Source organism: Cyprinodon tularosa, unplaced genomic scaffold, assembly GCF_016077235.1.
Source record: "Cyprinodon tularosa strain WSP-4 unplaced genomic scaffold, ASM1607723v1 ctg321, whole genome shotgun sequence".
Taxonomy (NCBI): Eukaryota; Metazoa; Chordata; class Actinopteri; order Cyprinodontiformes; family Cyprinodontidae; genus Cyprinodon; species Cyprinodon tularosa.
In genome coordinates, this window is record NW_024039032.1 from 320,053 (window position 1) to 337,671 (window position 17,619).

At 38.6% G+C, this 17,619-nt stretch overlaps 1 protein-coding gene across 4 annotated transcripts in view; it reads right to left on the minus strand.

Moving 5' to 3' along the window:
• Positions 1 to 17,619, minus strand: part of nhsl2 (NHS-like 2) — a 221,653-nt gene that overhangs the window by 14,254 nt on the left and 189,780 nt on the right. For 3 of the 4 annotated variants that reach the window (XM_038293134.1, XM_038293135.1, XM_038293137.1), the window contains 2 exons: positions 12,262 to 12,404; positions 7,618 to 7,867 (listed from right to left, as the gene is read on the minus strand). In XM_038293134.1, coding sequence (XP_038149062.1) covers positions 7,618 to 7,867; positions 12,262 to 12,404 — 393 coding nt within the window. Of the gene's footprint in view, positions 1 to 7,617; positions 7,868 to 12,261; positions 12,405 to 12,581; positions 12,701 to 17,619 lie in introns of those variants that run through there. The other variant, XM_038293136.1, reaches the window with a different exon arrangement.

A 17,619-nucleotide genomic window follows, 5' to 3' on the forward strand; every position in this document is an offset into this window, starting at 1 on the left:
AGTACCACATAGTGTAAAAAACATATAGAAGCACACGTGATTTGTGAAAATATAGTATTACTTTGTGGTTAGAAGGACTCAGAATAACTCAAACTCAAACTATGGTTTGAGTTTGAGTTAAACAGGGGTTTGACTCAAGACCTCCCTGTTTCAACTCAAGAATTGCTTGTCTCCACTCGGGACCTGACTTGGAACTTGAGGTGACAGACATTAGACTGACTAACTAATTGAACTTTGTTGATCTCACATTGGAGAAATTCACTCTCTGAATTTGACACATCCCCTTGGGGAGCAGTGGGCTGCCATTGTGTGGCGCCCATGGAGCAGCCAGTGGTTAAGGGTCTTTCTCAGGGACCCAGAGTGGAGACTGTAGGGATCAAACCAGGTACTTGCAACCTTCTTAGAGCACAAATGCACCTTTCTAACCCACTAAGACAACACTCCCCTCAACTGGTGAGGGGATGACTTGGGGGAAAAAATGACTTAGTACTACCTCTGGTGATCGCAACCTTAAGGCCCAATCTATCTTGTTTATTTGCTAAACAAAACTAGATTTTTTGGGTTTAGTTGTTATTCTTATTATTGTGTGTTTTAGTAGAGAATGTCAAATTATGAGAATTAGCAAATTACTCCTTTGTGGGTTGTGATTTGCAATTGGTAGGTCAACTGTTGAAAAAATGTATTATTTACTAATTATTTAAATGCATCGAAAATATGAAATCCTACTATATTCATTTTTTAAGTGTACCAGTGAGGAGCAGTGATCTAATGCGCTTCTTCCAACGTATTAAAAATCCGATGTTATCCTGCCCTATGATGTAATGAGACATTTACAGGAATCATTTTTGCAATCCCTCATTTTCTGTGTAATCGGAAAATACTCTATTTAAGAAGCCTCAGCACTTTTTCGTCCTTTAACATTTTATTATTCTTAAAATAAATCGGTAGGTCTGACTTAGAAAACAACATAAATCAGTGCTAGCCAGAAAAAAACAGTTCTGTGCACCTTTGATTTGTTTTTTCTCTGTAAATATACTTTTCACTCCTCTTCTTTTATCTATGACAGAATGTATACCACGCAATACAAGACTGTAGGCATGGATTAATATACCTGACCTTCTGAAGCTCTCACCCACTAGCAGAGAGGAGGAGAAAGAGATGTTTAACTATAGATGGATACGCCGGAGAGAAGGAGGGGAGAGGCACCCGGTGACGAAGCAGTTGCTATGCCAAAAACCAGGAGGTCCACACTCACACATACACACATACAAGCAAACAGAAGCAGAAAAAGCAAACAAGAGGGAGACTTGGTGAGATGAGTGGAAGCAGGGGTGTCAGGGCGATGCTCCTGAGGCCGACCGCGGCATACTAACATCTCTGTTAGGGCGCGGAAACATCAAGCAAGGTAAAAGGACTGGCAGACAGGACCAAGGGCGTTTCAGAATGCAAACATGGGAAGAAAATGTTCTGGATGTCACTTCTTGTTTCGGCAGAAACAAAAACTTGAGACAAAATGAAGCCATCTTCATATGTGTGAGACTAGAGTGTGTCTACACCTTCTGTAGAAAACCATGAGTTATTACCTCCACTAGGAAGTGGTGAGCTGTAAATATACTGGATGCAGAGTACAAAATGTTCAAGTCTACTGGTTCAGTGAAACTGTATTTCTGTTACATGATAAAAACCTGCATTTATCTCATTGAATAGTATTGGCTGGTCAGCCCATTTTAACAATAGCTTGAGAAAGTATTCAACTCAATCATATATTATACATTTCATACCAATATTAGCTCAAACTACAATACATGTCTATGGGAATTAGGTGAAAAAAACCCAAAAGAAAATAAATTCAATTCAATTTAATATGCTCAGTTGAGATGTCACTCCCAACAGTAAATAAAATGTTGTTATTCCGTATGTGTTTCTTCACCAAGTTGCCGTAGATAATAATAGCTGTAGGCAGAAGGGATCTCCTGTAGTGGTCTGTCTTACAGCTGATCTGTAAAAGCCTTTGACTGAAGACAGTCTGTTATTGTAGGCTAGTCTCTTAGGCTTAGGGTTGTTCATAATCTTTATCATTTCATTAACTGTTTGTTAAATCATCTCCAGAGGTTGTAGGGAAGCTTCCAAAAAGGAACCGGCCTCTTTATTTGCTTTTTGAGCTTCTTTAGGTCTTTTGCTTTGATGCTGCTATACCAACAGAGGATGTAAGAGGTGATCATACTCTCTATGACAGCATTATAGATTATCTATAGCATGCTTCTGCTAATACTTAAGGACCTAAGTTTGCTTAGGAAGGACATTCTGCTCTGTCCCTACTTGTAGATGGCTTCACAGATTCTCCAATCCAGAGTAGGAGTATGAACACCAAAGTGTTTATAACAGCACTTATTGTCCTTTTTTATTTACATTCAGGATGAGATAACTGTTTCCTCTCCATGTTGCTTTTATCACATTGAGACTAAATTGCTGTAACTTTATTTAAGCTGTGTTGGACCAAATGTTTTCTGTGTCACCTGCGGTTGGGCCAAAATGCTACACCCAATCTCCTACAGTAGTAGCCATTCAAAATTTCCCCATTTTGCTTGATGGTGCCTTGATGGGTCCCCTACAATTCCTTTTTACACATCAATCTTTGTACTGGAATATTATTTCTGTCATGCTTTGTGGACATTAAGATCTAAAGTCAAGAAGAAGAGAATTTTTTGTTGTTTTGGGTTTTTTTTAAAGAAAAAGCGAAACGTCTTCCAAATTGGAAACAAAGTCCAGTGGATTGTTTTTTTGTTGTTGTTTTTTTTATTTTTTTATTTTTTTGGAATGACTGTGATCTGGATCACCGGGAATCCTCACCATCATATCTAAAGAAAAGCACCCTCTCCTGGTCGGACCCTGTAATTCAGTGAAAGGGTGGAGTCATGCAAAACATATGCATTACCAGGAGAAAGAGGGGATCACTTTAGTGGCTAATAGTTGGGCTGCCATTCGGCTGGCGTTTAACTAGGAAGGGCCATTTTAAATGGCTGCTATTGTAATGATATTAAGAGACATAAGCACATTAAGACATCCCCAGAAAAGCTGCACCTTCTTATTACTACATTTAGGAAGTAATTGTTAGATTTTGATTCCTGCTGTTAAGTTATTAAATCATTTTCAGCTTTGACACAAATATTTTCCAAGGAGAATTTTTAGCTCAGTGTTGTTTCTAAGCTATCTCTATAGTTACAGTGTGCTGCTATAGGCTTAGACTTCTGGAGGACATAGGGACCCCTATTTCATCATTCTCCTTCATTCTATCTCTATTCTCCCACTCTGCAGAATCTGTTAGTTCAATCTCTAACGTTCTGCTCTCTCTGCTTTTTCTCATAGTATCTTCGCCTCGTCTGTTCCTGTTTGGCTGTAACTCCATCCTGGAGAGAAATATCAGCTGTGCTGCCGCCATCAACGCCTTTGTTTATAGATATTTGAGATTAGCCTGTTTTCCAGTGTAGTCCTGTTTCTCTGACTGTGACTGGCTGGATGTGCTCTTTTCATCTTCTGACATGGGAGCTGGCTCGGAGCTCGTCTGCCTGGCTGTGTTTCCTGGAAGGGGCAGCCTTTTAAAGTTGCTTTTTCCATGTCTCCTTGAACCCCAGTCGGTCTCGGCAGATGGGCGCTCACACTGAGCCTGGTTCTGCTGGAGGTTTCTTGCTGTTAAAAGGGAGCTTTTCTCTCTCCACCTTCTCTACAAGCATGCTTAGTATGAGGGATTGCATTCGAGTCAGTGAGTCGATGCAATCAACTTTTTTTTTCGTTAGATAGAAAACTATATAACTGTACTCGCTCCCGAGAGGGAACGTCTAATTAACACGTGCAAGAGTGTGCACAGGCTAATTTATCCTCGTTCACGCTCTGTTTAAAAGTTGTTGCTTGCGTCGCTCATACAAGCTTACTTTCAAAAAGAAGATTTGCAATTTTTCCAGCATGTCAGACTCAACACCGGTAAAGTTAAAATGGGAATGAGCATGTAGGACGGCCTTACGTAAACATATCACCAGCATGATTGACAATTAAGAGGACCACTTTATTAAAGGAATAGTACACCCAAAACATGATTAGCCTTCATTTTCTACTCACCCCCATGCTGAACAACACTCTGGAGTACTTTTTTGATATCTCAAATGACTTCAGTGTTGAGGAAGAGCATGAGTTCTTTGCCGAGCTGAATGCGCACTTTCATCTGGTTTGGTCTGCCGCGGTTTCCGTAGACTCGTGAACGCGCTTTTAGGAAATCCTATACACTACTGTTTATGCTCTAAAAACCTTCTAAATGACTTCGTTTCGAGTAAATTATGGACGCTACCCACTCAGGACACTTGGAATACATTGGACGAGCAGTATGGAGGAATATTGACACGTTTTTTGTGGACTTTTATGGACCTTTCTGCCTCGGGCGCTGGGTACCTCCATTATTTGAATGTCAGCAGACAGCAAGTAGCCTCCCAGATCTCCAGATGCATTTGAGATATCAAAAAAAGTACTCCAGAGTGTTGTTCAGCATGGGGGTGAGTAGAAAATGAAGGCTAATCATGTTTTGGGTGTACTATTCCTTTAAAAAGAACATCCCCCACTGTACCTTTAGCATATTTGATTTGTCAAATACACAAATAGCTGCAACCTACAAAATGGTTTTCTTCTTGCTACTGTTTCATACAGCCTCTGTAGCTCCTCTGCAACTTTATCCCTGAATGTGTGCCTCATTCATTAGTCTTCATTATTCGGTTTGTTTTCTAATGTTCTCTAATAAACTTGTAAGCCTCACAGACCAGCTGGATTTTTACTGAGATTAAATTACACACAAGAGGACTCTATTTACTAATTAGCTGACATCTGTGGGCTGTTGGTGGAACTGGATTTTATTTAGGGGTATCAGAGGAGTTGAATGCAAATCATGAAACATTTCCAAGTGTTTAATTGATTGTCTTATTTACCTTTTACTGCACAATGCATTGCTCCATCACATAACTAATGTAATACATCACATAATTTAATATCTAAGAAGTTAAAAAGGCAGAACTACTTTGTAAGGGGTCTGTATTAGTTGGGCAACATGCTGACGATGATGTATCAAAGCATGTTCATTTGAATATGTTTCATCAAAATGTGTCTGACATAATTTTTAGTTTTTTGGTCTTAAATGTGGCAAGAAATAGAAAAATATGGAAGGAACTGGGAGGAAAAAAAGTAGGTCATACAGGATTTATGGGGCCATCCAGTGAAAAACTGAAAATGTCAACAGGGAGGCTTTTTCCAGGGAGACTCATTAGGCTGTCAGCTCCAAGCAGTATAGTAAAAGGGCCAAGTTTGGAGGTAAGACCAATGTCAACCCTATTTAATTTACTTTATACTGTAATGGCCTAAAATGTTCAGAATAATTAAAATAATACTCTTTGATTGTCATCTCCAGTCACGATTTAGGAAAATGCGAACAATCTGCCTTGTTATGTTTTGTGTAACAGGCCAGAGTTCTTGTTAGGCAGAAATCAGAATCGATGGAACTGACCTGACCTTCAGGTCAAAGCTGAAGACAATAGTAGCAGTTCATGACAGACTTTTAATGGGTTGATTTTTTTTTTTTTAAGGACATAGGGATTGAAGGAGCTACATGCAGCACCAATCCTCCATTAGTGACAACCTTAAAGGACCTATAAGCAATAATTTATTATCTTAGTTAGAAAAAAGTAAAAATTTATCATTTGAAGGACTAAATGGAAAATGGTGTGATGTCATGCACTACCTCTTTCATAGATGTACATACTTTACAAGCCAGCTGTGTGTGAATGTATGTGCATGTGATTAGCTGCCAGTCAGAGCTTAGCCCTTTCGTGCCCATAAATTGTAATTAACAGAAAAACATTTAGCATAGGAGCAAATGGTGGAGAAACATTTGGTCGATCGACCGTTTCACCTGGAGATGATCATTTGTTCTACGCAACAATAAGGTTGCTCAACGGCCCACCTAGTGGTAAATCTTCACTTCCTGCTCCTTTAAGATAATCCCATCTTATTTTTTATAATATGGCTCGAAGTACTACCGTACGACCATAATCTGCTACTTTTTTCCTAGGTTTTGTCCGATGCAGCTTATAAGACGGCACAGCTTTTCTGGGGATTTTTATTAACTGCCAGAGGGGAAAGGTCAGAGTTGGAAATGAAGAATAAGGGGCTAATTTTCATTTACCACAAAAACATGCAAGGAGCAGGAATGATGGAGAACAAATGTCCCGAATTCACACATTGTGACATTTATTTGTTGCATTAAATCTACCGAATGAATGTGAAGACTGGTTTCATCTCCATCTTTCAGTAGAAGCTCTTGCTGCTTCGAGCTAACAACCTAACAAGAGGTAGCTTTCTTCTTCGTCTATACTCCAGGCTATATGTTGGGTGACCAGACATCCCTGATTTCTGGGGACAGTCCCCCTTTTCGACCACCTGTCCCCAGAAATGTCCCCGATTTTACCGTTTAAGGAATGACTGTTCGACTGCATAACTGTTGTTACTGTAGAAAGAGCATGCGAGCACGCTGCACACAGAAACAACTGTTAATGTATAGACGAGTGGCAGAGTGCACCAGTTTTAAAACAGACGAGGAAGTTCATTATCACAGCCGGCTGGACGCAGCTACAATGTGTTACCCCAAAAGCCTACAGGCTCCGCTGTCCCTCCCGTCTTGCTCTGCTTCTACTTCCTTGGAGCTCGAAAAAAGCAGGCGCTATTTAATATTAAATTCATAGGAGCATAACATGCGCAAACAAAGGCCTAATTTAATATGACACATTAAAAAAAAATCCCCAAACCCCTACCCATGCAGCTGTCCAGGATACAGTATAAACAACTGGAGGCCATTACATTTTATAGTTATCATTATGTAGAAAAAAAAAGGTTTTTAAATTTGTATATATATATATATATATAAGTTTCATTTAAATTTTTTGGAATGGAAACGGTTAAATTCCTCTGTATTACTGCCAAGTGGCCTGTCGCTGAACACAATCTTATGTTGCTCACAAGGGAAGAAGACAGAATGACCAGATGGCACTATTAATTGATTAATATTATTTATTTTAGGAAATGGAAGAGTCTCATTCCTGGATTTCACACTAGATTTTTTTTTTTTATATTAATAAATATGTAAAAATGGATGAAAACACCACTGTCCCCATTTCCTATTTTAATTTTAATTAAATGCATTTATTTTTATCTATGAGCTGAAAATGTCCATAGGTTAGATCGCAGAAATCTGGTCACCTTAATGTAGAGCTCCCCCTACAGGTTTGCTGGGAGACAGTAGATATAAGTGGCTTATAGTCCGGTTTGGCTTATATAGTTATGTTTCCTGTTTTTTCAAAAAACTTAGTGAATGCACCTTATAGTGAGGTGCGCTCTATAGTCTGGAAAATGCTGTTGCTCCTTTTTAGCAGAAGATATGAGAAATATTTCAATATAAATAAAATCTGTAAATTTGTTGGATCCCTCATTAAAGTCAAAGAAATGACTTGGAGTCAATTTTCCCCTAAAATGGACCTACTGCATCTTACAACAAACAATGATCTTTTGATGTATATATGAATGAAATACCTGTAACATCGAGTGGCATGCACTGAGCTTGTGTGCGTCTCAACGGGTGCCAGCGTGGTTTCTCAGCGACGGGCGGCCCTGTGGTGGCAGATGTAGCTGTGCTGCTGCTACTGTTGTTGCTGCTCCAGCCCAGAGGGGGGCGATCTGAGCCGCAGGGGGACGGGGTCGGGGAAGGCGAGGGGTTGATCACAGACCTCAGGCCAAACACGGAGGAGGTGGTTTCATCTTCATAAAGCTGCTTGGACGCCGGCTAGAAGTAGGAGAAGAACAAAGGGATGAACTTAGTGTTTTTCTATGGAAGGACATCTTAAACAGGTTTACACAGTGATTAAAGTTTGTGTGAACGGGCTAGAGAGTATCACATAAAATAATCACATAAAAAAACAGACCTTTTCTTGCGTATTTTCATGTTTTTAAATATTTAACAAAAAATTTAAAAAAAATTTGACAACCATGTTCCTTAAAAATGGAGTCTTTGAGAAGCACTCATAATTTTATTTAATTGAAAAAGACACGAAGCTGGTGGGAGAATGTGAGGTTAAAAACTGACTAGAACGGTCTGCAACCTTTAAAATCCAAATCCCTTTTGCCCTGAGTCAGGGTGATTAAAAGCTGTTTAGAGCTACAAATATTAAAGCTTTCTAAATGATTATGACTTTTTAATAAAACAAAACTTCTCAGTAGTTTTGTTAATTATCTGCTATAGAAAATCTGTTTCCATTTTAAACAACCAAGAGTTAACGTGTATTTTTAACTAAACTGAGTCACTAGTACAAAACCATCCATATGAACTGGCAGACTATAATAGATTATGCACTTCGTGGATTATAGAGACATTAATGAAACTAAGGAGTAGTCTATTGTGCAAAGAAACCCATGAAGTATTATCATCCATCTTAACACAAGCTACTGGGGATCCAGCTAATATTTGGAAAATGTACTTTGTAGCAAGGGAGGATGACCAGAGCAGAGGGGGAAGTGGAAGCAGCTCCATAGTATTACCTTCTAGCAGGACACTAACCTTGGAGCCAAAGTTCAAATAAAAGGGTTTAGATTTAAGCATATTCTTGCGTTAAGAGAGCTCAGTAATCGTTCAGGTTTAATTTTAAATGAGAATTTATTGTATTACCTCCACAAAAAAACTGACCGAAGCTGAGCCATGCAAGAACATAGAATTACGGTTTGTTTGTTTTTTCCTTTTTGGAGGTTTTTTATGGTACTAGTGGATCATTCATTGTAAACTGCGCTAACAGGAAAAGGCGTAAGACACAGGGAAAAAACATGCAGCAAAGGACCACAGGTCAGATTCGAACCCGGGTCAGCTACGTCGATGACCAAATACTGATTTATACTTCGAAACTAGGTAGTCTAAGTAGGTGTTGCAGTGAACGCAGAGAAGTCCCCGCCCCCACCGCAGACACTCTGCTGCACCTCTCCAAAACACTAAGTGACAAAAGACAGTGCCGCAGACAGGAGGCCTCTGATTGGTCAAATCTACATCCGCTCTACACTATTTGTATTTCCTGTTTGGTACCTTACCGGCTTGTTCTGCTTGTACGACCGCCATTGCGGAAAACGACTCGTGAAGATGGATCAGCTAGAAGAGCGAGGTGTGCAAGAACGCTAGGACCCTTTTTCCACCTGGATCCCCGCTTTTTCGCCCTCATGTCCCTCAATTGTCGCACAAACTTGCCACCACTTCCTGACTGCCTCGGCGTATCTTGACCCACAGCTAGTTCGCGATTGTCCGTCTTGCCTTGTGGCATGGAATAACATAGCGCAGACCACCCTTCAAAATTGAGCATAAATCAAAAATGTCTGGGGCAATCTCACTGTGACACACTGCTGCGGGAGTATAACCAGCCCTTAAGGCCGCCATACATGGGTTTTGGAGCTAACCACTGCCCCACCGAAGCACGGTCCTAGAATTACAGTTTTACATGTAAAAAGCTAGTAGAGAGATATATCCTAAGAGACTTGCAAATGTAATCATTTTCTGACTAACGGGGGGCTCAATAGAGCTGAATGCTTCCTTCCTACTCTCATTAAACCCACAATCATTTCTTTGAATCTGACTGTAACATGACAGGATATTCACGAGGTCATGGCTTCTGAAGTACAGGAAATGTTTCAGTGCATCTTTAAAAGCCAACATTACAACTATGTCGGCTGTAGAGATTGGAAACCGATGATCGCTGGAAAAAAAATTAACAAAACTAGACAGAGACACAAAGGAAACAATTGAACTAATAGAGCTGTAATGAGCAGGAAGCATGGCGGTATTCTTGGGGTAGAGGAAATGTGTGAATCCATTGTGACGCAGTTCAAGAAATTAGTCTTAGCTTCCAGAGCAATAAAGCCAGAGCACAGAGTAGATTTAGCTGCAGATACTGTTGTCATCACGTACATTCTTTCTAAAAATACTAATGAATTACTATCTTGCTTTAAAAAAATCTATTAGTATCATCCTTGTATGCAGGAACTATCTGTCAGATAGCTCTATTTAGTGTGTTTTTTCTAAGCATTATACTTCTATTTGAAAGACACTGAAGGATCATTAAGGATCTGTTTATAGACAGCAGCTGAGAGAAAGAAGAGGAAGATGACTAACTGCTAAATCTGAATGAGGGGGAGGAATGTGCTGTACAGCAGATTTTGGCTTATTCATGTTCGGCCTGCTCTGTTTGCAGGATGATAAACATAATGAGGCGTTTAGTCAAAACACAACTTTTAGCTGTCATTTGCTCCATTCACTGAGAAAAAAAAATATGATCGCACTGCATTATGTTAGTAATTGAAGTCTGGAACAGGAGCACTTTAAATGAAGAAGAAATAATACAAACCAAGGGCATTCCAAACGAGGCAGTTCTCTTTTAAATTTCAAATTCATAAGTTTCAATGGAAGATCCTTCAGAGAAACTGTAGTTTCATTGAGAAAACACTTGCTTTTATTAACCCCAAATACCTCTATTACTGTATTAAACATCTCATTAACTGATGTGAGAATGATGCTTTGGGTTATGAACAATGAGACACTTTCACACTGAAAACCCGGGTTTTTCAATACCCGGTTTACCCGCTAACATTCCGCTGTTGGCTATTTTCCCATTTGACCGAAAAGCCGACTCAACCCTCTGCTGGTAAGCTGATGTCGACAGTGTGACAGAAATCTGTGAAGTAAATGGCATGCAGTGGAAACATCAGAACCGGGTTGACCCGCTAAATTACGTGATAACTTTGCGCGTAACGTACACATCACAACATTGCGCCGGTCGCGTTAAACGACAAGCCCAAACAACTCGGCTTGTATTCCAGAAACGCGGCACATGGCTGGCAAGACAGAGAGATTTGTGAGCTCCTTATGATCCGCTGAGAAGAGGAGATTCGTCGCTAAGTTTCAGGCACCGTTCGAGTACGTTCCAGCTGCTGGCCATGTTGATCTCCATTATCTACTTCCCTGATTTCGGTCTCACTGTCTACATAAGCAATGCTCCCCCAGCGTGATGCTGTCATCAGACATGCAGTGATGGGGGACAATGCCCATGCAGATGGACAGCAGAGGGGTAGACTCGGCTTTTCAGTCAAATGGGAAAAAAAACAAAAGCCGATTGTAAGCGGGTCAACCTGGTTTAGAAAAACCCAAGTTTTCAGTGTAAAAGCGGCTGTAATTTAACATGTCAACCCGTGTCTGGGGTTCTCACGGCATGCCGATCAGAGCCGAGGTGATTTTAACTCGGGTCGCTTGAGCTGTTACCACTGCCACTAATGGCAGATTGTTCCCAGGTTTAAACAGTGGGAAAAGGGGTATTACTTTAAAACACAAGAAATGCAAAAGATCCCATTAATCTCAACATAAATAAATTAAACCTGCATTAATAAAAGGAAAAATGTTTCAGGATGCAGAGGTGGGTAGAGTAGCCAAAAATTGTACAAAAGTAAGAGTAGCAACACTTTTACATTTGTTTTACTCAAGAAAACATAAAAAAGTAGTCATCTAAGAAACTACTCAAGTAAAAGTAAAAAAATATTCAGTAAAAAGGCTACTTGAGTGGAGGGTAACTGTTGGATAATAAAATCATATTTAATGTTTATAAATGATGCTGGCAAACAGACTTTACGTTGAAGTTCTGACATTTTAAAGACTCAGATGCATAAAGAAAACAAATAAATGTCATGAATAACAGTGTGCACCATTTACACTATATAGCCTAGACACGTGGTGTTGAACATCATGCCCATTCTCACATACTGTAGCTACTTCAAAAAGAAGAAAAGTTCAACATGATTCCTGTATTCCAATGGCCTCTATAATCACCAGATCTCAATCTAACAGAGAGCCTTGGGGATGTGTTCGAGCAGGAGATTCATATCATGGATTTGGACCCAACAAATCTGCAACAACTGCCTACAGCTACCTTCTCAACCAAAATCTCTCAGGAACGCATAAGAGACCTTGTAATTTCTATAAGAATTAAGGAAATCTCAAGATAAAAAGAGCTTTGGGTGTTGACATATGAATGCACGTCTTTATTTACCAGAGAAACATAGTAAGAAGGAGATTTACAAAGGCTGGTTCAGCAACCTGAAAAGAGGAAAGTCTTTGCCTCATTAAACCATGATACACCTGCATACGTGTTTGTTTACCAGGAAGATGAAGTCCGGTCTCTTGTTGTTGAGAGAGATGGGCGAGCGGTTGAGCGACGTGAACGTGTCGTCTGAGCTCTGCGAGGACGGATGGCGAAACGTCTGGCCAGTCAGCTTGGTGTCGTACAACTGTTCCTCAAATTCTATACAGACAGACAGAACACAGCACAAACACAGAGGTAGCCCGTGAGAACAAAATAAACGGACGTTTTGAAGAATGACTAAAAAGAATCTCACACACGTTACGTTGTTTCAGGCTAAGGAAAGAGATCTAGCAGAGCAGTCACTTGAAACCTCCCTCCTGAGAATCCCTCATGCACCTTCTTCAAGCTCAACATTCTGCCTCGGTTTATGTTTAATCCTCACATGAGTTCTCATGACTCCTTTTTTTTCTTCTTTAAACCAGACATTCTCCAACTGGTTACCAATCTGCTTCTTGATATCCCTACTCTCTCCCTCAAGCTATTGTAAACAGATTCCTAAACCCCCATCCCCCCACCTTCCTAACCACACACCCACTCCCCCAACAACTGTTCAGCCAATCCTTCACCCCAAAAACACACTCCTGACCCAAACCCCGGTCGCCACTAAGCTGTGTGACACACATGTGTACACACCCCCACAGATGGATACTCCCAGTACAATCCTACAGATGGGCTACATGCAACACCAGCATGGGGAGGACAGATGCTTTACTGTACTACCCTATTAAAGGACCATTTTTCTACAATTCTGGACGATAACTTCCTTATACTTAATTGTAACTAATGGTGTCAAATCTAACTTGCATCATCCTGAAAAACGATTTATTTTGGTACGTGGTGAACAACGAGTTGGTGCAGCACTGAGTCCAACCACAAAGAAATGAATTGTCTGGATAAAACAAATAATTTTGATGGCTTTTATTTTTTTTTTATATAAAGGCTATAAGGAAAGTGAGCTTAAATGAATAAAAAACTAAGCAGCATTTTTAAAATGAAAGGAGAGGAATTTAGAGATAATTGTATAAAAAATGTAAATAGTTGTCTAAAAAAGTTACTCCATTAAAGCATAGATAGACAAAATTTCTACTTAAGTAGTATAACAGAGTATTTAAGGCTGAAACAATTAATCTGATTAATTGATTATTGAAATAATTGTCAACTAATTTTGTAATCGATTAATCGTTAATCTAAGTAAAGAGACTCTAAAACGTGTCTTTAGTTGACAGAGCAACCCACTTAGTGCAGTGATTATATCAAAACTGCAAACAAATATATAAACATTTTCCATTTAAGATATAAAGATAACTTTTCCATCTGTCAATATGCTCTATCCAGAACTTCTTAAGTGGAAAAATTTTAGTTTCACCTGGTTTACTTATTTTCAAAAGTCTTCTTTAAGCAATCTTTGGTTATCTGCTTATTAATCAATAATTCAAACAAATTATAGACATTAATCGATTAGTTAAATATTTGTAAGTTATAGCACTAGAAGTATTTGTACTTTGTTTCTTCACACCTCTGCTTATGTACGACTACTTTATACAGTTTTTTCCATTTTTTTTTTCTATTTTGTAGATAATTACCAGCACATATTCACATTGTGCTGAAAGTGTTTTAGTCAACTGCAAGAATTTTTGAAAAATTTAATGTCTGGATAAAAATGCACGTTTTATTTAAAAAATAGGTTTTCCCTCACACTGCATAGCACTACCAGGAATGACATTGCAGGTAAGCTCTGTAAGAATTGTAGCATCCTTAGCAACCAAAAGCAGAAACAGATCTTTTTAGATAGATCGATCTTTAAAATAGATATTATTATAAATAGAATTTAGATAGATAGATCTTTAAAATATTTAGCAAAACCAATAATCAAACATCGTCTACCTTTGTCTGAATAATTATTATTATTATTATGGAAATAACATCCATACATCTGGCTAGAAATGTCCTCAAAATGCATATAAATACAGATGATTTATTTGAAATGTTGCATTTTGCATTTAAAAACTTTTTTGTTTTGCTCAGAGAAACTTAATACTTACAGCATAAGCTGCTTGCAAGCCAATGTAAATAAACAGGCTACATAAAACATAGGTTTGTAACATATTTAGGAGAGAATGCTGCATTTCATTTTTTTCTGTAAGAGTTCTAAAAATTAATGCATTCTAAAAAGTGCATAAAAGGTTAGTTAATAAAAAACTGAAATCAGAAGACATAAAAAACTTTAAAATGCATAGTAAAGGTCCACAGGTTTAACAGAAAATCAAAATAATGCTGTTTACACAAACATTAAACACTGACAGAATGCAGAGTTTACGTCAAAGATGCTGAACTCAGTTTCTTCTTGTTTGTTTATTTTCTACAGTTATATATCACTTTGGTAATGAATGTGTCATAATTAAAGTCCCTTAAGGTTTCACCAAGCGAATAAAGTTCCCTTAGTGTATCTGCTTATTATTCTGTTTCCACAAAGCTTTTCTATTCATGTAAGCAATTAATGGAAAGTAGGGTGGATGTGTGACATTAAGTCAGCGAGGCAATGTGGGAGAAATTTGGATTCAAACTCAGAATCATGAACAGCAATTAACACATAACAGCACAGCAACGGTGTATAAAATAATAATGGTACTGAATTTTTAAACAGGCTTAGACAGTCCAACCACCCACAGATTTGGTGAAGACTTAAATGGCGTTTGGAAACATTGCTGCTGGCATGTTTCTTTGCTCCAGTAAAAAATGTGCCAGTGAAAGACAACTGTTTATGGGATCTCACTCAGTGTGAGTGCTAAGATGTCCTCTGACATCAAAGGAAGCAGAGGAAGCCTTTTGAATTACACCCCCCCTCACAATAAAAGAAAAAATACAATATATTAAGATGCCATTCTCAAATCTGTTTTCTCTGTTTTACAGAACATGAAGTTCACAATTATATTTAATTATATTAACCATAATATGGAGCATTTTTAGCCATTAAAGTTTAAAAACATAAGACTCCGACACCAAAATGTTTCATCCAAAAAATAGCTTTAGTTCTAGTTAAAATAAGTAATTTAAATTAGCTCATATTTGAGAGGAATAGGCCTGAGTAGTCTTTGAAGGGATGTAAGCTGCTAGAGGTCCTTGTAGAAAACAGTTTTTTTGGGAGCAAGTTGTGTAAATAAAGCACATAATATACCTGAATAACCTCCCTGAGGCGAACATTCCTGCTCAAACCCTTAAAAGTTAATCTGCTTGCTATTATTCTTCCCTCTGCTCATTCATCACAATAGGGATCACACTGGCTACTATTTACCCAAAAGCAGAGTTTTATTGATCAAACTCCTCTCCTGTTTTTGATTACTGTTTAACAACTTTTTGGTTAAACATTAGTAAAAGAAGCAGTTTTCAAATGATGATATTAGTTACTGATGAAAAAAAAAGTATCTATGTCAATTTAGGCCTATATAAGCAAATAATTTAAACCATGAATTAATACTGACAAACAGAATAGTTTGGACAGTGTCTTGGTTCTCCCCTTTTGGGACTCTGAGTTTTTACTTTTCAGTTTTTAGTTATTCTGTTTTGTTGATCTTTGGTTTGTTCAGACTTTAGTTACTCTCTGTCGCCCCCTTGTGCCTGTTTCCTTTCCCCTCTGCTTCCTTCTAGTTACTTCCACTCACACCTGCTCCTTATTCAGCTCATTAGTCCATCCTTTGTTCTGTTCCCCTTATATACTCCACCTCTGCAGTCACTCAGTGCTGGTTCCTTGTTGTTGTTTTGGTGTTCCCTCGTCTCCGGTTCCCCACGTGAGTTTTCCCTGATGCTTTCTGGATTTTTGATTATTAGTAGTGATGGTGAGATGAAGCCTCATGAGGCATTGAACCGTTTGGCCAAATTGCTTCAACGATCCTCACAGTTCATGAAGCCTCATGTGAACATGTCACCACCTACTGGTGGAGTGCAGAACTACAGTTTGTAATATAACTGATTCATTGCAATACTGTTTTTATTGTTTGTTTTTTTTCCCTCATATAAGTTCATTTGAAAGTGTTAATGTTTGGTCTGTAAAATAAAATCTTTAGTAAGTTTTTTTGTTTGTGAAATGTCTTAGAATAGAACAACAATTTTAGGTACACAGTTTTTCTGCCATTTTAGTGAAATAAGCCCCAACAGACATTTAAAGCCATTGTGCAAATTGGCCAATGATGTGAAAATGAAAGGAGTTAGTCATTTTTAATTAAACGTAATAGTTTTTCCACTGTTTGTGGTTTTAATTAGGGTTCAAAGTTATGTGTTCAACCAATCTTTTGGTTAAACCCACCAAACTATTTTTTTGTGTTTTTACCGATCTATATTTAAACTAGGGCAACGAATGCAAATTAGTCACATTAGCCAAAACATTAGATGTGTTTTATCAAAACTTTTAAAAGTCTGAGGGGGGTCTTGAACCAACAACCCATTGATTGGTATTCCATATCGTACAACTAAAGCCACTATGTAGATTACTATGCAACAAAAAGCTGTATGATTTAGATCAATAGCTTGCTTAGATTTTGATCATTACATTGTTTAATCTAACCAAACTAGTTTTAACCAACTAGATTGGTTGGAAAAAACACCAATCTATTCTTAGAATATATCCAAACTCCATCCCATTCTCCTGCAAACTCCAACATCTTGACTGAATACTAAGGCAGTGAAAACGCCTGCCAAAGTTCCAGGTGAGCTGAACCACTTCCCGAAGCGGTCAGGTGCTATGGTGGGGTAGCAAGGCTTCGGACGTCATCTATTTTGGCTCCCCCCGCAAATGAAGCAAGCCTTGATACGCGCCTCGTGGAAACGCCCCCTCCAGTACGCAACACGCATTGAAGCCTCGGCTTATCTCATAAAATCACTAGTTCTTAGTATTTTGCATTTTTGGTTGTCTGCCTGTTTTTTTTGTTTGTTTTTTTTTTCATTAAAGCTACAAGATTCTCCTCTACCTCCTGGTCTCAGCATCTGGGTCATCAACTGACTTCAATACAAATCGTGACAGACAGCTTGGTTTAGGCTCCATTCAGGCTGCATGATTGCTGGACCGCTGGAATATGAAATAAAAGAAGCTAAAGTAACTTAAAAAGCAACATGGTCAACCCCAACAGTTGTTAAATGTGAGCTGTTGTTTTTTTATACTTAATTACATTAAAGAAATATTTCAATCTAAAGGAATTTCTAAAGCTTTGGGTGACATGTGAACACGATCCGCAAACCGAAAAGCACATTAAACATTGGTGAGCCTTCGAAGACTAAATTAAACCGCGTGTCATTGTGGAGAGAACAAAGGAACCCAGCAAATCATCTAAAGTCCTGCAGTCCAACCGCAACATTTGCTTTGGTTAGGGTAGGAGGTTATGAT